The following is a 27608-nucleotide window of genomic DNA, read 5'->3' as shown; positions in this document are numbered from 1 at the left end:
CATGCCATTTTTTTTCTATTTCATTTTGTTTCTCATTTTTTTCAATTTCAATACTTGGCAATGTTGGTTTATGTATTTATTTATTTTAATTATTTTAAAATAATAATAATTATCAAATATGTTGGTTTACATGATCTCATGGTTCCGACGAATAAGACTCCCCAGAAAAAAATTCCGACGAAGTCACACAGGAGTTTGTAAGTGTTTACCTTTAGGGATTTGAGCAGTGCAAATGGTGCAAGCTCAAGATAGATGCGTCTTCCTTATCCCTCAGTCGGGAGCCCTATTTATAGTGAAATCTATGGTCTAATGACCATTAATCGTCCTCGTAAACGCTGTAACCGCCTCACAAATGTTGTAACATCTGTAACTGATTGCATCAATAGGGAATCATAACCTCCATAACGGTCGCGACCTTTGGCATGTGCGTAACCTCCGTGGCCGAGTTAGAGGTAGGCATCGGCCGAGTTGCAAGTAGGCAACTCGAGGTAGGCACTGGCCGGGTTGTAAGTAGGCAACTCGAGGTAGGCATTGGCTGGGTTGCAAGTAGGCAACTCGAGGCAGGCACTGGTCGGGTTGCAAGTAGGCAAGATCTCTAGGACCAATCCTAGTTAATTGTCCGCCATGCTTTCTTCTAATTTCGGTTCTCCTGATCGGTCTAAATATTCTAAATATGTACAAGCCCCCAATCTAGAATCCTGCAAGGATGAATAGTTTGGTCTATTAAGAGTTTTTTGAGCTGATTTGGGATACCGACATCCACTTCAATCTAACAGCCCAGTCTGTTTTCATTGTGTGTCATAAAGAACCATTTGTGTGGGTTGCAAGCCAAAAAGTCCGCTTAAGTGCACATGCACCATACCTTTATGGTGTAGCGTATATCACTTAAGCTCGTGGTACCTTACCATATTTCGTATTCTACTTAAGTGCACTGTATCTTACTGTGTTCTACAATTCACTTCAGTGCCATTGTACCTTACGATGTTCCTTATTTATTTTATTTCTCATCAATTTATCCTTATGTGTGTGACCCTGTAGGTTCTCGCGACGTTGACAATTATATTAAATCACATATAACATAATAAGCAGTGAGCGGTATCTAGCAACCCCTCACTGCTACCCAAGTCACGAAAATGTCATTTGATATGACAAAAACTTATCGTGATAATACTTGCGTGTACAATTGCCCTTTTGCCTTTATATCTATATTGAACACAAGACATAGACCGTGCCACCCTTGTCCAGTTCAATATTGGTCATCTTGGTCACTCATGTCCCTCAACATGCTTTGTGGAGTATCCATCAATTGTCTTTATGGTCATCTTGTTACAGACATTGTTTGATCAACAATAAAGTACTTCACTCTACTTCTAGGGTCTATAGTGGTTTCAGGTCAAAGGGTGGTATACACCATTATCACCATGAGAATAAATGACATTTTGCATAACATTCCATGTAGTACTCTCATAACGGGTCAATCCAGTATAAATATTACTCCTAATGTTCATACATATGTTAAGACTTGATAACTCCTTATCCATAATTCATTAGATTTGATCATTAGTCTATCTACATAATAGTCTTAATGTTTTAATATTATCCTACCTCATAATAAAGCTCGACTACAGATACTTTAAGAATAATATCCTTATGTTTAATGGGATGTCATGATTAAGTCACACTAAACATTTCATTGAACGAACTAGCTATTCTAGAGACTTTATTATTTTGGAAAGACAAATATAATAAAGAAATACCTTTTATTGTTAATAAATAATTCGATACAAGTACCAAAATATTGGCCTCTAGGGCTTACACCAACAATCTCTCACTAGCACTAGATCTAATCAAGCATACCCGTGATACCCATGGATTTAATATGACCACCATGCTTTTGATGTGCAAGAGGCTTTGTTAGTGGGTCAACAATATTGTCAAGTGTAGATACTCTGCATATCTTCACATCTCTTCTATCTATTATCTCTCGAATGATCTGATATCACATAAGTATGTGTTTGGATCTTTGGTGAGATCTAGACTTCTTAGCTTGTGCGATAGCACCATTGTTATCATAATAGAGATCAATGCGATCCACAATGCTAGGGACTATGCCAAGGTCCCTAATGAACTTCTTGATCCAAATTGTTTCATTTGCTGCATTTGAGGTAGCAATGTACTCGGTCTCAGTTGTAGAAACAACAACTGTATCTTGCTTTGAACTTTTCCATCTTACAATGTCACCATTTAAGCAGAACACATAACCAGACTGCAATATAAATTTATCCTTATCTGTCTGGAAGCTAGCATCGGTGTATCCAATTACAGCAAGCTCTTCTTGACCTTCATATACCAATAATGAGTCGTTAGTTCTTCTCAAGTACTTAAGGATGTTCTTGACAGCTACACAATGAGCATCACCGAGATCAGATTGGTACCTACTCGTTCCACTTAAAGCATACAAGACATTTGGTCGATTACATAACATGGCATACATGATAGATCCTATTGCAGATGCATATGGAATCTTATTCATGCGATCCATTTCTTCCTTAGTTGTAAGGGATTGTGTTTTTGATAGACACATGCCATGTTGCATAGGTATGAGTCCTTTTTTAGAATCTTAGATATTAAAACGTCTCAGTACTTTATCTATGTATGTACTCTGACTTAGGCCAAACAGTTTTTATGACCTATCTCTATAGATCCTGATTCCTAATATATAGATTTGTCTATGTCTTTGGTCAATTAGGTGAAAAAGTAAAATTGTAAAAAAACAACCTATTTATACCAGAGTATTTTGGTCCAAATTTTTTACGCGTAGGAGTATAAAGGCAGTTGTAATGGTTCGAAGTAGAAATTTCTATAACCGAAAGGAAACTTATAATAAAGTAACTCTGGGCCAAATATTAAGCCCAAAAACCCAATCTTCGTTGAGTAGCAAAACACGGGCATTTCAACTTCCCAAAATACCCTTATCGTTAACAAAGCACGATACACAGAACTAGGTTAACCCCAAATATCCCAATCCTCTCTCCGGCGGCAGAAAACATGGCGGCGATTCAAAACGAACCGGCGAAGCTACGTTGGGGAGAATTGGAAGAAGACGACGGCGAAGATCTCGCTTTTCTGTTACCTCCACCTCAGACCATAGGTCCCGACGAAAACGGAATCAAGAGGGTTATCGCGTACCAGTTTGATGATGATGGTAACAAGGTTAAGATCACAACAACCACTCGTACCCGCAAACTCGCCAACGCGCGCCTCAGCAAACGCGCCGTCGAACGCCGTTCGTGGCCGAAGTTTGGAGATGCTGTTCAGGAAGACGTTGGTGCTCGCCTCACTATGGTCTCCACCGAAGAGATCGTCCTAGAACGCCCCAAACCTCTTGGTTCTTCTCTCTCTCTCTTGCTTTTGTTTTTATTTTATGATGATATCTTAAATCGTGATTGTTGTGTTTGAAACCCTAATTTTTGTGTGGAATTAGTAACTAATCAAATGAGCGATTTGATATCGCTGTCAAATGTAACAAGATAACTAATGTATGGCAATATGTTAAATCACAAAAATTTTAGGGTTTTGAAATGTGGTTGTAGGATTTAGATATATTGCTGATAATTTCAGGTCACAATTGTGGATTTTAACATTTGTGGCTGTTACCATTTTTCATGATTGTTCACTTTTATTTGAATCTAGGATTGTTTATTCTCACAATTCAGAATAAGAAATGGGACCCAATTTTTATACACGGGAACTCAATTCAAATGCAATGAATTTCATGTGAATTGTTAATGTATCTGTTCATGATTAAGCAATGTAGTAGTTAATTCTAGCACGAGAATGATTGGATTGTTTGGACTTGGAATAAAAAGAATTATTGTATTGATTTACTTTGCATTTAAATTTTCTTCTTGGATACTATCATTTGTATGAAATTCCTTAATTTACAATTACTGGAATTCCTTTCATATTCATGAATTCAGTTTATTGTCTTAATTAATTTCCCTTTCAACCAATCCTATTGGAAGACTTTTGTATCAGTCTCATGATATATGTAATCATCATTCTGTATTTTCAGGTTCCAGCAAGGAGGATGCAAAGACTAGTGACCCATTGGCTCAGTTCAATAAAGGTGCTGTTCTCATGGTATGCAGGACTTGTGGGAAGAAGGGTGACCATTGGACTTCAAGGTGTCCATATAAGGATCTCGCACAGCCGTCTGAGGGCTTTGTTGATAAACCTCCAACCGCAGATGGTGCTGCGGCTCCTGCTGGTTCGACTAAGGGTGCATATGTACCTCCTAGCCTGAGAGCTGGTGCGGAGAGGACTACTGGGTCAGACATGAGGCGGAGGAACGATGAGAATTCTGTTCGGGTAACCAACCTCTCGGAGGACACAAGGGAGCCTGATTTGCTTGAGCTTTTCCGGCCTTTTGGTGCTGTGAGCAGGGTCTATGTTGCTATAGACCAAAAGACTGGCATGAGTAGGGGATTTGGCTTTGTTAACTTTGTCAGCAGGGAAGATGCTCAAAGGGCTATTAACAAACTCAATGGATATGGCTACGACAATCTCATTCTGAGAGTTGAATGGGCCACCCCTAGAACAACCTAAGTATTCGCTGTTTTTGAATTTTTTTGCCCCCTTTTACTTTATGAAGATCTACCAGTTTTATAGTCTGAGTTTAAAACCATCTGTTGTTTCCTCTGTGTTAATTTATTATTTGTAAAAGTAAATGTTTATTCAAGATCGCTGTTTGGTTATGGATGATAATCAATACCTTGAGGATTGTTTACTCATTATCACTTGTTGGCTATTGATGATAATCAGTATTATGAATATTGTTTACAGGTTGACATTCTTCTCTTTTTATACTTGCACAAGAAAGTCTGAAAAGATTTTGATATCTGTGTGCCATTAAGTTGTCTGTTTTGTTCTTCAAAAACACTCATTTCATTTCCCCTATGATGTTGCATGCTTTATTTTCTGAGACTCATCCATATTGTAGTTAAAAGAAGATTGTTGTTGTTTCAATATTTGTTTTACCAGGAGTGCCTATTGTTACTACCAAAGATTAAGAGCAACTCCAATGTTGTCCTTGGATATCAAGAACACAACTGTTTCAATTTTTATGCTGCTTAGAAGTTGTGTGGATCTGTTTGCTGTGCTAGTGATTCAATTTTATTAACCAGGGTTTGAAGGAAAAGGCTAAAATATAGTGGTTCAGTGGATCAAGAGTGTGCTGCTTAAAGCAACAGTACCCATCTACTAGACCGGATGTTTGATGAAAATAAAGCCTTTGTATGAAATTAATATTTTTAGTATATTTACGAAGACAAAATTGTATATAAAACTAACACAATGTTTGAGCTGTATAATTCTATGCACCGGTATTCATTCTTCAACTCATAAATTTTCTTTATTGTGTTCTTATGGAAATATTAGGCCACGGAAAAAGAGAAAGAAAAAGATTTGTTTTAAATAAAGTTCAATTAAGATATTCCAGATTCAAGATTATTTTATATTTGAGAACTTGAAACAAGATAATATTGAATTGTCTAATTACAATACCAAAAGTTTCTAAATCTGCTTCTATACCCCAAACTCACCTGGAAGTATTATGTGGAAGTATTTACAAACACGTGCACCTTTAAATTCCTAAAAGTTGTACAATCAAAATATATGTAAACTAAGTAAATAGGCATCATCTAATACTTTGCTATGAAAAAATAGAGATTATCATCTCAGTCAAATGCCGACAGCTCATCCAGCTTTTCATCTGTCCAATGTGGAATTGAGCTTTTTGGATTCATGATCTCCTGTCTTTCCAAGTGATTTTCCACATCAGTTTCTCGACCAACAGATATATCTGTTGGGTTCGATGAAGAACTATTGGCTAGTGTAATCCCCACCAGATTGTTTCCTTTAGGATGGTTTTCTTTATCTTCCATCTCACTTTCAAGCTGCCCACCACAAATTGCTTTAACAGGTCCAGCACTATCTTGTCTCGAAGATAAGTTTTCTCTATTTGAAATAGTTCTTTCATCCCTCTGGCTACCATTATCTGCTACTTCTCTAAACCTTGAGTCTAGTCTGATATTATTCAGGATTCCATCCGTTCTTACTTGTGACAGAGATAACAAAGTAGAACCGTTAAGAGAAAACACAGCTACCTGCGCAGTCACGGGATATTTGTATTGTTTATTATAAGAAGAAAAAAAACACCTTCCTGTCAGGGGAGTTGACGATCACCATACATGACGTGGCCTTTCATCTCCACCTGTCGATCAGAGGGAGGTTATTAGACCATTTCCAGATACAGCAGCCTGAGGCCATCGAGTAGATGGTGGATTATTTGGGTATACGAGATAACACTTAGAAGTATAGTCCTAGCCTTGTGATGATTTATGAATTCTTTGTTTTGTTGATCATTCATATTTTTTTCTTTCAATCTTTTGACCACTTTCATTGACCGGATGTTTGTAGCCATCTGTTACCATATCCCAGAGATCAGCATCATGAGCTAGAAAGAAACTCTCGATTCTGTCTTTCCAGTAATTAAAGTTTTCTCCGTCGAACATTGATGGTCTCCCACTGATTTTGTCTCTATCATCATGATTGTCATTGTTGTTGTTCTTGATTGGTTCAACCATGGTGTTTTTCGTTTAGGATCTTTTTCTGACACGGTTAAGTGTATGCACCCAGAACCAGACGCTCTGATACCAATTGAAGGTTCGAAAAACACAATAAGGGGGGTTGGATTCGGTTTTTGATAAAATAAAAACTTAAGACATGTTTGGTTATTCTGGTTCGTTTGAACTCAAACTACTCCAGTTCACCCGCCAATGTGATTTTTCCTCTCTCTTACGAGCACTTAATCCACTAAATCAAACTTGATTACAACAACTTTCACAATGACAACCGTCAAAGTCTTTTTGAGATAAACCACAACCCGGTTTCTCAAGGATCAATTTAACAAAATGAAATCTTATGTGTTTACAAATATTCTTCTAATAAGTTGTATCACAACTGTGATGTATACACAATGTTTAAGAACAATGCACAAAATAATAAGAGAATGAATAGAGATTTTTGATAGCTTGTGCGCGAGTATTGTCTGTTTTTAACTTCAATAGCGTCTTCAATATATAGTGAAGCTTTTGAACCGTTTGAAAGACACACTTTTCACCTTTGGAATGTTGAAATAACATGATTTAAGACCTTTCCAAAGATAGTGATTCTTTCCATAGAATTGATGATTCAGTCGTTAATAGAAGATCTTGAATTTAATGACTTGTAACAGAACTAAGTATAAGAAGATAATGTATCAGAGCATTATGTTAGTGTTTGGTGCAAGAAGCATTTTCCTTATCATAGTTTTATCAGAACTTCTGCTTCTGAGAAATCACAGTCAAAACCTGAGCAGTTGACAACCTTACTACTTTGATCTTGGAGAGCTTGTTGTAGTGACTATTAGAATATGATCTTCTTAGAACGAAGATCAAGTGACAGTTACTTCTTGTTTTTGTGGACTTCCTTCAAAGTCATCAGAACTTCTTGTTCTTATAACCTTCCTTCAAAAATTATATCTTCTTATTCTTGTAAACTTCTCTCTTGATGCAGCCTTCTGATTTGTTTTCTGCTTCAGAACTTCTGAAACACAAATAATCTATTAGGGAGCATATATGTTCTTTTAGAGATATGTGTTTGTTATCATCAAAACTATTTCAAGGATGTAGAACCAAACTTTGTTCTAACAAAATACTCATTGGTTTAACAGCAGAGATTAAAATTACGTGCATAATAATTTTGTAGAGATCAAAACATATCATTTTTGTTTATAGAGACCAAAAGCAAATTTTGATAATTTATAGGGACCAAAAAGCATATTTACCTCAATATAGAAGAAAATTCTAATTAATTAAAATTGAGTTTAGCTTTCCTAATTGGTCAAAATTGCTTCTTAATCGATTAAAATCTTGTCAAGAATAATTTTTAGAAGAAATGAAAAATAGATAAAGAAATTAAAAAAAATTGAGTGCATGAGTGCATCTCCTTACCTTCGTCGGGATCTTGCCCTTAAGAACTAAAGATAACATAAAGGATATATAAATATTTGATAGGTAATAACCCAAATACGGAATTAGATTACCTTCAGTCAGGGTTGGACAATCGGTCGACCTAGATTAATATCAAGTCAAAAACTTAAATTTGATGCAAATTGCAGTTTCATTCTAAAAGCTCGATTTTGACCGATGAAATTTCAATTTTTGGCGAATTCGATTTAATCAGTTTGGTGAGTAAATTGGTTTAATCAGTTTGGCAGATTAATCGATTTATTTATTGGGCTAAACTCATAAAAATGGAACTTTTTTTTATAAAATTTATAAATATTCATTGTTTAGTTTTAAAAAAAAACTATCAAAATTTTAAAAGATCATAACTATTTTTTTATTATTAAAAAAACTAATATTAAGTGATAACATTTTTCAATATCATTTGACATTAATTCAGTAATTATCATACTTTAAACCATGTAATAAGTAACACTAAAAAATCATTGCATGTCCTTGTATTCTTCTGTACACCATGACACTATTAAATTATAAAAATGATAATAATCTATAAATATTATGAATCTCATTTTTATAATGGGCCAGACCTCTAGTAATAAAAATAAATAAAATAAATGTAAATTGATTGGTCGGGTTTGATTTTCGACGTGTCTAAAATAGTCATTTGAACCCGATCGAAGTAATCCTATACTACCCAAATTACGCAACTAGATCAACCGAAACCCGACTTGATCCGTTTGCAAAAAAAATAATAGACCAGTTAGTTTCGATCGAATGATTCATATTTGCCCATCCCTACCTTGAGTTACCTCTATATGTCTTTACAAGTGTTTTTTTAATAATTCATTTTCGGAATCAACTACCTAACTAAGACTGAAACATGCAACCATTTTTCTTAATTACCCTTTTATACAATACTAATTTACAATACATGATGTATTTATTGGTAATCAACGAAGTGACCTCAACTTTACCCAATTAATCACCCTTTTGATCTAGCTGGCATCATCACACGATTGCATCTTTTCGCTCTCTCCACTTAAACCAGTTCAACTAAAGCTTTCACATCCCTTTCTCACATTTCAAACCAAAAAAATTGTATCTCCTCTCTCATCTGATAGTTTGAGAGCATGGAAGAAATTTATTTCCTCTCACCGATTCGAACTTCTCGTCTCCATCTTTGACGTTGTCATAGATTCCATCATTATCTTCATTGTCTATTTCTTCTTTATTTTCTGTGAAATTTGTTTATATCTATATTCTACAATAAGGATTTTCTAGGGGTGGCAATAAAATCCATTAGAGTAAAATCCATCCAATCCATCCACTAAATTATCCATCCAATCCATCCATTATAAAAAAGAATAGTTAATGGATTGAATCAAATCCATCCATTTAAAGTTATGGATGGATCCAATCCATCCAACAAAGTTTAAAAATCCATTGGATTATCTAATGTTTTATTTTAAAACTAATTGATAGTTTTTATTGTTAAATAATAAATATGTGTTTTTGTCAAAAAGAAAAATCAATTAATTTTTTTTAAAATTTATAAATCTCTCTCTCTCATATATATATATATATATATATATATATATATATATATATATATATATATATATATATATATATATATATATATATATATATATATATATATATATATATATATATATATATATATATATATATATATATATATATATATATATATATATATATATATATATATATATATATGGGAGTGTATCAAGTGAGAGAAGTGTTTATAGTGAGAGATGAGAGGATACAATAATAACCAACCGATTTAAATCAACGGCTTTAATTAAAACCCATATCAAGTACCATAATTTATGCATACCTTCTCTCAGATGCTTTCCCTTCATCTTCCGCCTACTTCTTTTTTTTCGTTCTCGTTTTCCTCATTTATGCATAGTAATGCAATTGAATCTCAATTTGATTATGTCATGGGTGGTAGTTATGAATATAGATTGAATCTCTATCTCTTTGGAAACAGATTCAATTTTTTAAAACTGTTTCTCCTTTCCATTATCAGCCACGTGCAACGTAGAGTGAAGTGAGAAAGGAGGTCATATTGGTTTCGTGCATCTCAATGGTTTTCTATTTCTAAAAGTGACTTATATTGGATTGAAATTGAAATTACATTTATCAAATGCAAGAATCTGGGAAATGAAATTTGAGAAATTAAAGTAATTTTCTTATACTCTTAAAATTAGGGTTTTTTATTATGTTACTTTTGATTGAAATAGTAAAATTGATAAAAGAAATTTGGTGAAATTGAAATGGTCATTGTACAGTTTTGTTATAAATTTGATAAGAAAAAAATATGTTATATAGTATGTTCTTCTTGCACAGGTTTTAGATAGAGAAGTTTATAAAAAAAAAACCATAGTTACCGCACCATTAGCATCCAATTAGTTTTTCTCCCTATCGTTTGGTTTTGTGCCGGAGTTGAATTTGTCTTCACCAGAGGTTCTCGAAACTTTTATGGAGGAAAATAATGTTAGATGCAAAACAAAAAAGGTAGGTGGAAGAAGAAGGGAAAGCATATGAGAGAATGTTAATATGGAAGAAATCTCTTTTTATTTGCAAACGAAATAAAAATATAATTAATAAAAAGCAACATTTTCAAGATATTTTAATTTAGTCAATACAGTACAATTTATAGTTTAAGTATTAAATGTGCCAGACCCTGATTCAATTTAAACTGTGAGCAGTGGCCAGTGGGGCAGAAAAAAAGATTTTATCAATCCATGTTTTAGTGATTAAAGAAGGTGCATTGTAAAATTATTAAAAGTGTATTGAAAGATTAATTAAAAAAAATATGCAGTTAAAAAAAAACTATTCTAAAGAAATTAAAAAAAAAAGATTTTCTAAAATTTATAAAATAATTAAAATATTTTAATTAGCTTAGTGGATGGATGGATATCCATCCATTAAAAAGATGTTAATGGATGGATTGGATTGGATTTTATCCTTAATGGATGGATTGGATTGGATTTTTTAAAGGGTATGTTAGTGGATTGTTAATGGATTAATGGATTGTTTTGATCCATCCATTAACAATCCAATCCATATCCATCCAATCCATCCATTTTGCCACCCCTAGAATTTTCTAAAATGAATGATTTGTTCTTTCTTTTAAAGTTTCAAATCTGCTTGTGGGTTGTCATTTTGAGTTCACGCGAAGAAGAAGATGTAGATTACTTATGGGACGTGGTTTCAATTTCAAACAAAGAATAAGATGGAGATCTACTTATGGGTTATGGTTTCAATTTCAAGTGAAGAGTTTCTGGTTACTATGAACAAACTTATGGTTTCAATTTCAAGTGAAGAGTTTCTGGTTACTATGAACAAACTTATATTCATTCACCTTAAGTTACTGTTAAAGAATCTTTGCTTTACTCAACCCTCTTTCAGTTAGTTACCTAAAGAAGTTAGCGATGAAGAAAAGATAATAAGTGTTTCATAATTATATATTTCAATCATTCTTTTCGAAATAGAGAAAAGAGAATATACATTGTTAGTAAAAAAAGTTAGTTTTACAATGATGTTCGATAAGAATTGAGCGTTTTGCATACATAGCAGAAGGAATAGAAATAAAATATTTTGAATTAATTGATGTTTTCAACAATTAATGGATCAAGTGATGGATTTGGTAGAGCTGCAAAGTTTCAAGAATGCTATTGTAGGTCTACCAAGAGTTATATGGTTGTCAACTGAACAAAGGAAGAGGTTGATAATTGCGGTCGAGCTTGTTGTTAATCCTTCGATTATATTCATGGATGAACCAACTTTAGATCTAGATTAAAAAGCAGTGGATATTGTTATGAGGACTATAAGACTGTTGATGCTTGAAGAACAGTTGTTTCCTCAATTCACCATCCTAGCATTTGATATATTTAAAGCCTTGATGAGGTATATAAACCAACCTATAGTTAACCACATTATCATGAGCTTTTCTTATGCTTTTTCCTTGCATTTTTTGTATCAGTTTTCTTTTGAACTGTGATTGTTGTTCTAATAATTTCCTTTTGTACCAGCTCATACTGGTGAAAAGAGGACGACAATTGATCTATGAAGAACCTTTAGGTCGGAATTCACATAAGATTATCGAAATCTTCAAGGTATTACAACTGATTGATTATATTGTTTTTCATCTTATGTCTTTATCCTTGTAAAATACAAAAGTTACACAAGATTTGAGATTCGACAACTCTAAGAAAGGACATCTGTTTATTATAGTCCCTCGTGTTCTTAGATTCTCCGTGTGTTTTCCCGATAAGGAGAATATAACTGAAAAATGAAATAAGAAAATACATGGAGATTTGTTTTAGATTATAACAATTTTATTTTGTGCAGATCTTGGTGATAAAGTTATATTAAAAAAATTAGACATCTAGACAAAGTGATCCATGCATTTGGTCTAGAAATAATTGGAGAAAATGTACAAGGTAAGGTTCTTAGTTCCAGTGTGGTAGAGAATGAAGGAAGTACTTATTATCAATTTGAGCTAAAGTCTCCTCATATTTTCATTACTGCTACTGCTGTCGACAATCGCCTGAACTTTAAGCTTGCAAGTTGTAGACTCTGGAAAAGTGAAGTTATGGACTCTAAACAAGCAACTATGGACTCTGGGCAATCAAACGCACTCTGAACTGATGAAGAATGCAAAGAAGTGTTTACAGCAAACTATCTTCTTCTACAAGTATCAAGTCAACAATTGAAAGAACTTTATCCTAATTGACTCTGATAACTCAAGAATCTCAAGACTCGACGTTTCTCAAAACATTGAAGACTTACTCTGATCAAGCTTTATCATATTCTATCACAAGCCTTTGTCTCAAGTACTTAGATGTGAAGAAATATAGTAACTTTGGACAATGATCAAGCTTCATTATATTCTATCAAAAGTCTTTGACTTATGAAGATTACTATGAAGGGAGATAGTGTGAAAATATTAAAATAGTACAAATCAACATCATTTCCACTAACCTGAGAGATTGGACAAAAAATGTATGTTAGTACCAACTTTTTCAATACGTTCCATCCTCACTTTCCACTATGCTGCTACCACAAGTCTACTACTGTACTACTCAATGTCTTCATGCAAGCTATGGATTATGAAATTTCAACTTCACCCTCAAATGGATCTATTTTCTCATCTATATAAAAGAGTGTTTTAAGCCATGGAAAAAGGAACAACTAATAGAAGAACCACGAACAAACGACAAACTTATATTAAAAAAGAAACCAGTCAAAACACTAAGTCGATAATCAACACAAAGAAGAAAGTTGTTATTATTTTGAAAAAGCTTCATAACTTTCATTCTTTGTAAATATTGTTGTATTGAAGTTGTGTGTATCATCTTTTTAAAAAGTAATTTGTAAACGCAAAACCTTATAACTTAACCAAGTTAGTTAAATTTCTTTGAGGTACTAAAGGTTTAGTCAGGATCCTCGAAAAGTCTTTGACTGGTGTGTTATTGAGGTTGTAATCAAAGATTATCTGATTAGTGGATTAAATCCTTGTTGATAAGGAGAAATCACCAACGTAGGGCGGACTGGAGGTAGCCTAGTTAACGGTGAACCAAGATAAAATATTGTGTTCTTTATCTTTGTTGTTATTGTGTTTCTTTTTTAAAATAAGTAAATATTTCTATATTGATAAATAAATAATTAATTTTAGAATATGCATTTTATGTTAAAAAAATTATTCTTTTATTAATTTGCACTAAAATATTTTTAAATAGGGTAATATTTACTTGTACCATACAGATACAAGTTAAGTATTAAATGAAGAAATGATATCTTATAAATTATGCACTCATTTTAATAAAAGTATAAATTAATTATTTTATTTTTTTCAATATAAATTTTTATGAGTAAATTTCTTAATTTGTGTTTTTAGAGTAGAAGTTAGCTTACCCTTATAAATATTAGTTTGAGATGTGTTATTAAATATTATTTTTATTAATTTAAGAATTTATTGAAAAGACAACCGAAATTTCAAATAATAATATAGAATAATATATATATATATATATATATATATATATATATATATATATATATATATATATATATATATATATATATATAATTGTCTTGTATCTAAACCAAATTTGATGTTAGAATTGACCCTTGAACCGGATTAAACCGGTGGTAATAAGCCAAATCAAATCATTCAAATATAAATTAAATTGAATTTTAAATTTTATAAAATCTAAAAAATTAACGTGTGTGTATATATATATATATATATATATATATATATATATATATATATATATATATATATATATATATATATATATATATATATATATATATATATATATATATGAGAATGCCATATTTATATGAGAATGTGAGAATGAATATGAACTATTGGATTTTAAAATAAATGGTGGAGATTATGGGTGAATATTTTTTTTCTCTCTCCTACATCATTTATTTCAAAATGTAGGAGAGAGAAAAAAAGATTCACCCATAATCTCCACCATTTATTTTAAAATCCAATGATTCAAATTCATTCTCACATTCTCATATAAATATGTCATTCTCATATGATACGCCCTCTCTCTGTATCAAAAAAGAGAATCAAATAAAAGTCCGCTAAGTCAAAACCTATAAAGAAGACTTAGGCAAAAAACTGGGGCATCCCGCTGACTGTAAATCTCAAATAAAACAGTTCAGGCAAAAGTTAGGGATATCAAAAGAAAGATAAAAAATAAGTCAATAAACTCCTAAGCAATAAAATGTTGTAAAAGAAAAGTGATTGTCATCTCAAAGTATATTCCTTGGCTTCCGAATCATCATTGTTATACAAGTGTTGCAGATCCAAATTCTCCTAAAACCTGAATGCATAGGTTGAATTTAATGAATATAGGATGGAAGTTCATCATGAAGAAGGGGTGGGTACAAATAAATTTTGAGCCTTATATCCTTTGTTTCTGAAACCGTGATCCAAGTCACGTTACAACCTTTAAAAGTCCTAATTGAGGCCAGGTTTATTTTGAAAGCATACTACAACAATGTGGTCCGGAGGAGTATCGTCGCATGCAGGTCACCCAGGACTGGCACAGTGTGGAGGGGTATGTCACATGGTTCTATCGGGTGTCACATCTTGTGATGACATCCGACACTCCTGGCGCTCCTAGGCCAGCATACGCGGAGATCCTGGAGAACCAGCAGGCCGAGGATGACCATTACGTTGATATGTCGTTTGTTTTGTTCGGCGTTTTCGTTTTGTCTATATTACTCGTTTTGTATATATTTCGTTCGGGACTATTAGAAGAAGCATAAAAAAAAAGAGGCTTCTGCCTAATTCAGAAATGCACTTCCGAAACCCCCCAAAATGTGAAAAAAAATATTTTCGGAAGTGCATCTCCGAAAACACCCCCAATTTGGTGTTTTCGGAGATGCACTTTCAAAGTCTGAAAAAATTTAGGAAAAAAAAACTTCGGAGATGCATCTCCGAAACAGGGATAAGTTGGAGTTTTCGCTGTGAGTAAACCCCAAAGGGAAGTGGATAAGGAAAATTTTCAAAAAAACCAAAAATCTAAAATTCATAATGAGGTAACTCTGGGGCCTGGGCCTAATATTAAGCCCAAAAACTCAATCTTCGTTAAGTAGAAAAGCAAAACACAGGCATTTCAACTTCCCAAAATACCGTTATCGTTCCCAAAGCACGACACACAGAAAACATGACGATTCAAAACAAACCGTCGAAGCCTCGGTGGGGAGAATTGGAAGAAGATGACGTCGAAGATCTCGCTTTTCTGTTACCTAAACCTAAGACCATAGGTCCTGACGAAAACGGAATCAAGAAGGTTATTGAGTACCACTTCGATAAGGATGAAAATACGGTTAAGATCACAACAACCACTCGTATTCGCAAACTCGCCAACGCGCGTCTCAGCAAACGCGCCGTCGAACGCCGTTCGTGGCCGAAGTTTGGAGATGCTGTTCAAGAAGACGTTGGTGCTCGCCTAACTATGGTCTCCACTGAAGAGATCGTCCTAGAACGCCCCAAACCTCTTGGTTCTTCTCTCTCTCTCTCTCTTTTGTTTTTATTTTATGATAATATTTTAAATCGTGATTGTTGTTTTTGAAACCCTAATTTGTTTGTGGAATTAGTAACGAATCAATGAGTGATTTGATATCACTGTCAAATGCAACAAGATGAATAATGTATGGCAATATGTTAAATCACGAAAATTTTAGGGTTTTGAAATGTGGTTGTAGGATTTAGATACATTGCTGATAATTTCAGGTCATAATTATGGTTTTTAGCATCAAAAGCCCTGGAGTTAAGGGTTTACCATTCATTGCTGTTACCTTTTTTCGTGATTGTTCACTTTTATTTGAAACTAGGATTGTTTATTGTCACAATTCAGAATAAGAAATCATGCCCAATTTTTATACACGGGAACTCAATTCAAATTTTCAAATGCAATGAGTTTCATGTGCATTGTTATATATCTGTTCATGATTAAACAAAGTGGGAGTTATCATTTGCATGAAATTCCTTAATTTACACTATGTATTACTGGAATTCCTTTCATATTCATTAATTTCCCTTTCAACCAATCCTATTGGAAGACTTTTGTATCAATCTCATGATATATGTAATCATCATTCTGTATTTTCAGGTTCCAGCAAGGAGGATGCAAAGACTAGTGACCCATTGGCTCAGTTCAATAAAGGTGCTGTTCTCATGGTATGCAGGACTTGTGGGAAGAAGGGTGACCATTGGACTTCAAGGTGTCCGTATAAGGATCTCGCACAGCCGTCTGAGGGCTTTACTGATAAACCTCCAACCGCAGATGGTGCTGCGGCGCCTGCTGGTTTGACTAAGGGTGCATATGTACCTCCTAGCCTGAGAGCTAATGTGGAGAGGACTATTGGGTCAGACATGAGACGGAGGAACGATGAGAATTCTGTTCGAGTGACCAACCTTTCAGAGGACACAAGGGAGCCTGATTTGCTTGAGCTTTTCCGGCCTTTTGGTGCTGTGACCAGGGTCTATGTTGCTATAGACCAAAAGACTGGCATGAGTAGGGGCTTTGGCTTTGTTAACTTTGTCAGCAGGGAAGATGCTCAAAGGGCTATTAACAAACTCAATGGATATGGCTATGACAATCTCATTCTGAGAGTTGAATGGGCCACCCCTAGAACAACCTAAGTATTTGCTGTTTTTGAGTTTTTTTGCCCTCTTTTACCTTCTGAAGATCTATCTACCAGTTTTATAGTCTGAGTTTAGAACCACCTGTTGTTTCCTCTCTGTTAATTTATTATTTGAAAAAGTAAATGTTTGTTCAAGATTGCTGGTTGGTTATGAAGGATAATCAATACTACGAGGATTGTTTACTCATTATAACTTGTTGGTTATTGATTATAATCAGTATTGTGAATATTATTTACAGGTTGACATTCTTCTCTTTTTATAATTGCACAAGAAATTGTGAAAAGATTTTGATATCTGTGCCATTAACTTCTCAGTTATATTCTTCAAAAACACTCATTTCCCCTAAGATGTTGCATGTTTCAATTCTGAGACTCGTCCATATTGTAGTTAAAAAAAGAGTTGCTGTTTCAATATTTGTTTTACTAGGAGTGCCTATTATTACTACCAAAGACTAAGAGCAACTCCAATGTTGTCCTTGAATATCAAGAACACAGCTTTAATTTTATTAACCAGGGTTTGAATTTGGCCTTTTGCATTATGTTTAAAAATACAGGGAAAAAGCTAAAATATAAAGTGGTTTAGTGGATCATACTCGGAGTGCGCTGCTTAAAGCAACAGTACCTATTTGCTAGACCAGATTATACTATATTTTTGGGATTGGATCTTCTTTCCAACTATCTCCTTCACAAATATGTCACTATTTCTCTCTAACAGCAGAAAATTTCTTTATTGTGTTCTTATGGAAATATTAAGCTACAGAAAAAGAGAAAGAAATAGATCTGTAGATATTCATGGGAGGATGTGTAGCGTAAAATATTCCATTACTCTGTTTAAGCGCATGTTTTATATAAAGTTCAATTAAGATATTCCAGATTCAAGCTTATTTTTATATTTGAGAACATGAAACAAGATAATATTGAATTGTCTAATTACAGTACCAAAAGTTTACAAATCTGCTTCTATACTCCAAACAAACCTTGAAAGAAAAAAGAAAAAACCTAGAAGTATTATGTGGAGTGGAAGTATTTACAATACACGTGCACCTTTTAAACTGCTAAAAGTTACAACCAAAATATATGTAAAGTATACCCGCATCATTTAATACTTTGCTATGACAAATAGAGATTATCATCTCAGTCAAATGCCAACAGCTCATCCAGTTGTTCATCTGTCCATTGTGGAATTGAGCTTTTTGGATTCATGATCTCCTGTCTTTCCAAGTGATTTTCCACATCAGTTTCTTGACCAACAGATATATGTGTCGGGTTCAATGAAGAACTATTGGCTTGAGTAATCCCCACCAGATTGTCTCCTTTGCCTAATGTAGGATGGTTTTCTTGATTTTCCATCTCACTTTCAAGCTGGTATCCGCAAGTTGCTTCAACAGGTCCAGCACCATCATGCATCAAAACAGTTCTTTGGCTTTTATCATCTTCATTATCAAAATGACAGCTACTTAAAGGCAAAATTTCATCCCTCTGGCTACCATTATCTGCTACTTCTCTAAACCTTGAGTCTAGTCTGATATTATTCAGGATTCCATCAGTTCTTACTTGTGACAGAGAGGACGCACTGCTCAACGGCATCCACGATTTTTCACGTGTTTCTGTTTGCAAATAAAACCAACTAATGAGCATATGAATTCAGTATAGTCAACCAAAGGTACAGAGTCCATTCCAAAAGAGACATAAGCCATATTGCTGCTATAAATACATTTTAAAAATCTACCTGCAGTGCTAGTGGGAGCAGTTTGTTTCATGGATATGTCCTCTGATGGAGATCCACTGTCCTTGGAAAATACCTGTAGAACATGAAAAAGCTATAAGCATAGAAACAAATACCTGCCAAAGGATCTCCTTTATCAACAAGATAGGGTGTGTTTGGAAAGTAGACATGTATTTTAAAATACATTTAATATTAAATAAACTAAAAAAACTGAAAGAGTACATGATATATTATCACATCATGAAATAGTTTAATTACGCTTCATTTATTTTTAAAAACTTTCCACAACTTACATAGTTTAGAAAAGAAAAACAAACCTTCCTCTCCCTCCATAATCCCCCTCCCGAACCAGACCCTTAAGAAAAGGGTAAGCCACCATTTTGGTCCCCGAAAGTGTAATTCACTATCACATTGGTTCCGAAATGTATCAAATTTGCAAACACAATAAAAAGTGTCTCTTTTATTAGTCATTTCGGTCTTCAAATATATTTTTAGGTAGTCAATTTAAGCCTTGAAATGTATTTTTAATTGGTCAATTTAATCCATAAATTTACTAACAAAAGAGACGATAAGGATGTCTTTGCAATTTCAATATATTTATGGACTATAGTGATAGTGTCTCACATATTCAGGGACTAACTACTAATTTCCCCTTAAGGAAAAGAAAATTTGGGTTTAGATCCAATCCAGTTGATCCAAAATTTTACTACCACCATTTTTATACAATTTCCTTGTTTCTAATTAGAAAGGTGAATGATACAATCTTACATACTGATACTACTTTCAGTTCAACTCAACTAAGTTTTGTTTGCAAAAAATGCTGAAAAAAGTGTCTCTTCCAGCATGCCAATTAGCAAAAACGAAAATTAATTGAAACGTGAACGCATAGAAGAGAAAATAACCACATACCTTGACAATATTGCCCAGTGTAATATTCAGATAAAAATTAAAACCATTAGGACAAAACACAGCTACCTGCATTCGCCTCCATATATTTGTTCGGTTAATTATAAGCAAATCGAAAAAGAAACTCAATGAACAAAATCAACAAAGTAAGTTTAAGTACCTTTTGGAGAAGAATAACAGAACCAACAGTTATATCCTTTCTAAATTCTCCTTCAGTGAAGACTTTGCGATGGATACTAGCACCAATAGTGCCAGTAGGATCCTGAATCAATGAATCAAACTCTTAACACCAAAATTAATACAGCAAAGTTAATTCAATTGAACTGAAATGAATAGAACAGTACCTTTAGAGTAACCGTCATGTCTCCAAAACCGTTTGGATTACATGATTTGACAACAGCAACTACTCGAGAAACTCTTCCTTCACCGTTACGATGCTGCTTCTTGATCGAGCTCAATTTCGTAAAAGATGCCACATCCACTATAAGAAAAAGACTCAAAAACAAAAATCAGTAATAGCTGAATTGAACATGATATAACTGGAGAGGGAAATTGGTTAATTGACTAACTAACTAACCTTGGGAAGATTGAAGAAATTGAAATGCAGAAAGCCATGGATTGGAGGTGAAATCGCGATCAGTGTCGTGGCCGTTTTGAACGACGCGCCTTACGAATTCTTGAGTGGGAAGGGGGTTGGATGCTCCTAGGGTTCTGCGTTGAATCATGGCGGCTTGAACTGCACCGGCGGGACCGGGAATGAGAGGGGGATCGGTGGTTAGGGTTTGGGAAGGGCGGTTGTTGCAAGGGCGGAGGAAGTTGGAGAGATCGGAGTCGTCGATGTCAAGAGCTTCCCATGGCTCCAATTCCATTTTTGATTGTGTTGGCTCTAAATCAATTCACGTTACGCTCGCGCGGGAATGAATTCACTACATGCTTTTTCTTCTTTGTCTGTTGGGCTGAGCCAGACCCAAATCTCAGGGCCCAATATGCGGGAAGGAATTCACTACATGTTTTTTTTTTTCTTTCGAGAATTTCTCTAAATACCTTTATGGAGTGGATCGCATTTTTGAAAATTTTAAAATAATCTTGAATTTATTTAGTATATCTACGAAGGCATCAAATATCATTTTTAAATAAAATTTAGTTCCGAGATGCAACTCCGAATTTTTATGAGGTTTAAGAACTACCCCATGAAGACATTTCCCAACAATTTTAGATGATTTATCATTTAACTACTTAGTGATATTTTCGGAGATGTATCTTTAAGGCTATGTTTGGGAGTTTTGAGGGGAAGGGAGGGGAGGGCTTTGAAAAATAAGAAGAATTGGGTGAAAATGATAAAAAGATTTTGGGTAGGAGGGTTTTGGAGGGTTTGAGTTTATTCATAACATCAACAACCCCATAAAATGGGGGAACTAAAAAATTGTATTTAAGGAGGGTTTTGAAGGGCTTACATAAATTTTCCAAATTTTTTTTAGGTTGTTATAGTATTCTGAAAATTAAAAATTTAGTAATGATAAATGACTCTTTTATCATTCTAAACAAAATCATTTTTTCAAAAAATGTCAAATATTTTTCTATATTTTTTTAAAATTTCATTTTTGGAAGCCTTTCCCTCCCCTCCCTTCCAAACTCCCAAACATAGCCTAAAAATCTCCAGCAGAAAATTGAATATAAGACTACCTTGCATGATCATCTCTCTTACATTTCGAACTTTTTTTTTTGATAAGACACACTTCAAACTTCCTCCACAATTAAAAACCCTTAAAAAAGAAATTTCATTTCAAACCTAGTTTTCGATTTCAAACCAGAATTTTTGGATTTTATCACATCTAAGGAAGCAAAAAAAGTTACAATTTATGGTAAAGTTCGCTCATTTCATCCCTTATTGTTTGCATTAATCATGCTTTTGAGCTGGAAAAATGTACGCGTTGTTCACATTTCATTTCATCTTTAATGAAGCGAAGCCAGTAGAACAGACAGGCATAAATAAGGCCAAGTGGGTATGACCAGTTAAGATGACTTATGGACTTCCATGTGCTTGTCTCAATGGAAAAAAAGAAAATTAATTCCTCAATACATATGGAAAAGACTTTGGTTTTATGATAATAGTGTGATGAAGGATGGTAAAGCATGTATAACTATCCAACTCGAGTGGAAAATAATCCAAGATAGATTTTCTAAAGCACACGACACCATGAAATTGTACTTCAAAGAACAGTTGAGGAAGATTTAAAATAAGGTAGAAACTTGGTTGGATCAATTTCTGGAGAGAACGGTAGAGTTTGCTAAATTGAGCGAGCTTGAAAGAGAATAAAATCAGGAAAAGTCAAAGGCGGAACCAATTCTAGATCTATGCAATATTGGATCTTTGATGCATTTTATATTGTAATCGATACACTTTTTGTGAATGTATTATCGTCAACGATATAATCTTGATATAGTTTAATACATAACTAAAACATAACCTCAGTAATGATGGTTTAATTCTTGATAAATTTTCTAGTTTGCTTATGGTTTACATTGTATGTGCTAATATACTAAGTTTTAGGTTTGATTCTGGTGAAGGTATGTTTCGGATATACATATCTGAATTAACTCCATGTACTTAAAAAAAATAATTTGTGACATTTTCAGATATTCATCTCTGAAGTCACCCCTTTTTTTGTAAAAATAATTGGGGTTTATTGGGACATACATGTCTTCAATGTAACCTAATGACATGATAGGGTTCTTAAGGTCTGAAGTGACCCAATACTTGTATAAATAGGGTGTCTCTCAACCCCATTTTTTCTACACAACACAAAAAAACAAGATAATGAGTTCATATCCCCACCTCACATTTGTGTATTTCAATGGCGAGAAGCCGCCACTTCCATTTAGGGTCACCGAGGAAACATCCCTCGCAAATCTACTATCCAAATTGAATACTTTCATACACTCTCCAGAAAATCAAAGATTTGCCAAGCTCGAGTATCGATCACCCTCGTTTGACAACGAATGGAAATATATATTTTACCAACTTTGAACTAAAGACGGATGAAGATTTAAAAGTTATGTGGAGTGTTTTTCTCAAATATGAATCAAAGGGTTTGATTGAAGTGGATGCGAAGCTTCAAAGATTCGTCGAAGACATAATCATTATGTTGCAACGTCCCAATTATAACAATATGTAATGTGGAATTTATTTTAATGACCATATATGTAATGTTGAGTGTTTTAATTTAACGTCAAATTGGTGTTAGTGTTTGTTTCATTTTAGGTTCGATGTTCTTATCATGTTTCTGGTTTTTGTTTGATTTATAATATCAAGCAATTTTGGAGATACATCTCCAAAATATACCTTTGCATACGCATCTCTAAATTAAACTTATGTTAAAATTATGAAATGGTGCGTTCAAAGATGTATCTTCGAACTTAAGAGGACATTTTTTACTTTTTGCCAATGGCCCAGAAGGTGACAGGGTGTAAAGAGAAGTTTCCTTTTCTTTTTGTCTGTTGGGCTGAGCCAGACCCAAATATCTACGGGCCTCGATATAAATATTGGAAAACAAAATTTCCACCTTTATGTGTGCTCCCACACCACCGTGAAAAGTTCATAATGCCCCTAGCGTAAGGATAGGGGTGTAAGCGGGTCAAAAAAATCCAATTAAACCGACAATCCAAACCAAACCAACCCGAAATTAAACCGATTATTATTGGTTTGGTTTAAAAACCGAACCAAACCAATAAAAACCGATGTGGTTTGGTTCGGTTCTCGGATTTAGTTTTTAGGAACCGCCAATCCGATGAACCGAACCGATGGAAATAATGACGCTTTAAATATTTTATTCTACCCATCATTAAACCCAATTTTTTTATCGGTCCAACTATTATCCATCTTTGTTTACACTTCCTTCCTTTAAGCAAAACACGCATCTAGAATCAAACTCTAAAGCATAGACAATAGAAACCATAAGTCACAAAAGTTATGCTTTCACAGAACTGCTGCTCTTATTGCCCACAACTATTGTTCCTTTCACTACTGTCATTATGATATGTTATGGTCGTCTTCTTCGTATTCAAGTTCTCTTTGTTAATTTTCATATATTTTTGTACCTTTTTTTTCTTCTTTTTCTTCATCAAAACTCATTTAGATCTTGTTACAAAATAGTTTTGATGTGTGTTTGAGGTGTGAAACATGTTAATGAATGTGTGTTTTGTTATATTCTATATGTTAAGCTTTGAAACCTTTCCAACTTTCTGATACTAAGTGTTAACTTTTATATTTGATAGGAAACTTGCAAAGGAAATGATGTCACTATTTCGTATGGAATAAGAGCAACTTGTAATTTGTTTGAACAAATATAGCATGAAACATATTATTTTAAAAAATAATAGTATAAAATACACCAAAAATACGATAATGGAGAATATACAGATGAATATAATGTTTAAAAAAATAATAGTATAAAATACACCAAAAAACACGATAATGGAGAATATACGGATGAATATAATATTTTAAAAAATAAATATTGTAAACCGATCAACCAAACCAAACCAAACCGAACCAAACCGGTTAGTTTGGTTCGGTTCCATTTTTGAAAAATGTTGAAAACCGAACCAAACCAAACCGATGGAAATATCATTGGTTCGGACCTTTTTTCAACCAAAAACCGGTCCAAACCGATCCGATTACACCCCTACGTAAGGATATACATCTTCAGACGCACCTTTTTTTACACATTCTTCAGTGTAAATTAGTGAATCACCCTTATTTTACAAAAAAAAGCCCGAAGACACATCTCCGAAATATTTCAGAGTTGTATCTTCGTAAACTTTTAAAGTTCTGTGTCGATGTCTTCCCTTTCAAGTTGAGCTTTCTATAGTTCTGTTTTTGTTAACGACATGTGTTGGTGAATACAATGCCAAACCCATCAACATGAATAGATAGAAGAAAAATCATGAGCATGTACTGATTACACCCAAATACTTCTTTCTGTTTAGTGGTCATGTCAAATTAACATTCACATTCTAAACAATTTTACTAGAAAAGGAACTCGCCAAGACATGTTAAGCTTTAGGAAGGACTGTGTCCTTGCTAGCAAAACTGTTAATGCTAAAATTTGGTATCATACCACTAAAATTTGGTATCACACCACAAATATCATTATTACTCAAAACATGGTCTTGTAACATCTAAGATTGTGCCTTTGAAGCCACAAAATCATATAAAGTAGACTCTCTAGCCGAGTACATACCCAACTCCTAACCCTAATAGGTAAAAAATCTTCAAATGAAGAACCCCCACCAACCACAATGTCCCCTCACAAATTTTTATCAAAGTAGTTACCTCCTCCTAATGAATCGGTTGGCACGTCCTTGAGACACTTTAGAGAATAACATTGTTGGAGGTCTATGCCACGAAGCCAACAACATTGTCGGAGGTATCTCTGGGTTGTCAAGTACACCATACTCTAAGGGAAACTTTATAGAAAGACGATGACTACTCCCATGTTGAGGTGTCTGGGCGAGAACGATATCGCCCTAGTAAAATATCGATGTAAAGTATTTTGCCCACAAGTTATTAAGAGCCGGGTATTATTGGCCCACATTAATGAAAGACAACATCACCTTTGTCAATAAGTGTGATCAATGCCAAAGATATGCTTATCATCAACATGCCCTAGCAGTGCTTCTCCAATTGATGGCTTTGCCCATGAATTTCTACTAATAGGGCATGGATATCCCGAGACCGCTCCCCTTAGCACCAAGTTAATTGAAAATCCTGATAGTGGGAGTAGATTACTTCACCAAATGGATAAAGGCAGAGGCAGTACCCAAAATCATGACCGAAAGAGTACGATGTTTATATTGGTAGAGGATTATGTTCCAATACAGACTCTCTGGTTCCATTGTCTCTCACAATGGGACTCGATTTACTAGCACTGTGGTCACTGAATTTTGTAAAGACTTAGGCATGCAAACAAAATTTGTGTTTGTGGTACACCCTTTAGCCAATGGTCAAGCCGAGTCAGCAAAAAAGTAATTCTCAAAGGACTAAAAAACCACCATACACTTGCTGATGTGAGAAAGACTTTACTACCAAAACGTGTTAAACACCTACCAAATGCCTCTGAGTCTCCCTTCCCCCATGCAGGGGAACACACACTTGTATTTTTTGACCAATGCATAACTCTTTTTGGATTATGACCTTAGTCTGGAAATGTGTGTCGACATGTTCAAAAGAGGATGGAAATCGTTTGGTTGAGTTGTCACAAGGTGTTGGTTTGAACTTCTTAAAAACACCCTTTGTTTTAACAAGTTTTGTGAGTGGTTTCAAATCTGTTATTTATGGACATGTAATCTTCTTCAGATTCTCTTTGATGTGAAGTTTCATGTTATCAGCAAATTTCAAAAACCTCTCTTGAATGATATCCCATTGTGTCACAATACATATTTTGAATTACTCTCTTTTACCACATTATCATCATCATCATCAAACCAGAGCCTTTTCAAGTGAAAGTAAACCTTATCTATTTGTATGAGCCTATCGAGTTTCATCGTTTTGCAAGTTACACAAGCGCGCAGAATACCATACGTTCTCCTAAGTGTACAAAAACACTTTGAGCTATTTAAAACCATTTCCATTGCTCGCTTAGCTTCACGATAAATAAAGTTCAGCCCCCTTGTGATATATTGATGACCAAATGTGAATAAATATTTTTTTCTTTCAATAAGTATTATAATATTGTGATTCTTTGACCAAATGATGTTTGGATCTCATTATGTTGATTTTGAGTCATTTTGTTCACTAATTCCTGACCCGTGCATAAACCTCATTTATTATTTCCTAACCAGTTCTTCAATGTCGCATGAGGAGATTCAACTCAACTAGTCGTAGTATTTTTAAAGTGTCTAACCTAATCAGTCTAAGTACAAATAATATTCTCTTTCACGTGGTCTATAATTCTGCATTCAACATATTTCAAGAAATCCAGATATGACATGCATACCTTTCCAAACAATATGACATATTTGACATATAACTCTTATGTGGAAGAATTTTTTATAGCTTTACAGGCATCCATTATGATTTCCAACATCATGCTAGATTTAATCATATTGTTATCTTCATCCTTGATTTGTTTGGTCCCTACCACAAGCTCAAGTATACCTCTCACATTTTTTGTTATACGATACCTACATAATAAATCATATGATGTAGGAAATACCTTTGAAATCAGATTCATTAGTGGAGTATCTCGATCGGTGACAATCACTTTTGGCATGTTTTCTTGGTCTTTTAACATAGTCTGACACACTTCCTAATCCCATATAATGTTGTCCTTTTTTCACTTTTAAAAAATGACACACTTCCTAATCCCACATAATGTTGTCCTTTTTTCACTTTTCAAAAATGAAAACCCAACTGAAAAAGTCATATTTGTAGAAGTAATAACAATAGTTCCCAGAAGTACGCATGTACTTGTTGGTCTTATATGTTGAATCAATTATAAGCACAAAGGGAGGGGTTTCGAACAACTTATTGGAATTATGATGATTCCAAAATATATCTCAAACAATTTTTCCATCCTTACAAACTTTGAACCTTGATACATGATGATCATCATCGAAAAGGTTCAATAATTGATGCATTTGAGATCTTGGATCTCTTGTCGCCTTGTTGTTTTGTGTGCAAACATTGTACA

At 34.0% G+C, this 27608-nt stretch overlaps 4 protein-coding genes across 4 annotated transcripts; 2 read left to right on the top strand and 2 right to left on the bottom strand.

The window, feature by feature from the left end:
• Positions 1 to 1999: 1999 nt before the first annotated feature.
• Positions 2000 to 2542, bottom strand: LOC131606026 (secreted RxLR effector protein 161-like). Its single transcript, XM_058878313.1, has one exon. It carries the CDS (start codon positions 2540 to 2542, stop codon positions 2000 to 2002), a length of 543 nt encoding a protein of 180 aa, XP_058734296.1.
• Positions 2543 to 2942: 400 nt separating this feature from the next.
• Positions 2943 to 4850, top strand: LOC131603956 (uncharacterized). Its single transcript, XM_058876435.1, has 2 exons — positions 2943 to 3388; positions 4076 to 4850. Exons 1-2 carry the CDS (start codon positions 3049 to 3051, stop codon positions 4606 to 4608), a joined length of 873 nt encoding a protein of 290 aa, XP_058732418.1. The 5' UTR covers positions 2943 to 3048; the 3' UTR covers positions 4609 to 4850.
• Positions 4851 to 15731: 10881 nt separating this feature from the next.
• On the top strand, positions 15732 to 17469 carry LOC131603955 (uncharacterized). The gene is made up of 2 exons (XM_058876434.1): positions 15732 to 16136; positions 16748 to 17469. The coding sequence occupies exons 1-2, from the start codon at positions 15800 to 15802 to the stop codon at positions 17278 to 17280; spliced, it is 870 nt and encodes a 289-aa protein (XP_058732417.1). The 5' UTR covers positions 15732 to 15799; the 3' UTR covers positions 17281 to 17469.
• A 633-nt stretch (positions 17470 to 18102) lies between these two features.
• On the bottom strand, positions 18103 to 20809 carry LOC131603954 (uncharacterized). Its single transcript, XM_058876433.1, has 6 exons — positions 20492 to 20809; positions 20259 to 20395; positions 20075 to 20176; positions 19918 to 19983; positions 19012 to 19084; positions 18103 to 18889 (listed from the first exon to the last, which is right to left on the bottom strand). The coding sequence occupies exons 1-6, from the start codon at positions 20781 to 20783 to the stop codon at positions 18417 to 18419; spliced, it is 1143 nt and encodes a 380-aa protein (XP_058732416.1). The 5' UTR covers positions 20784 to 20809; the 3' UTR covers positions 18103 to 18416.
• Positions 20810 to 27608: the final 6799 nt, after the last annotated feature.

Source organism: Vicia villosa, linkage group LG5 (assembly GCF_029867415.1).
Source record: "Vicia villosa cultivar HV-30 ecotype Madison, WI linkage group LG5, Vvil1.0, whole genome shotgun sequence".
Lineage (NCBI taxonomy): Eukaryota > Viridiplantae > Streptophyta > Magnoliopsida > Fabales > Fabaceae > Vicia > Vicia villosa.
Note: the sequence above shows the minus strand (reverse complement) of the source record. Positions and strands in the feature narration are given on the sequence as shown.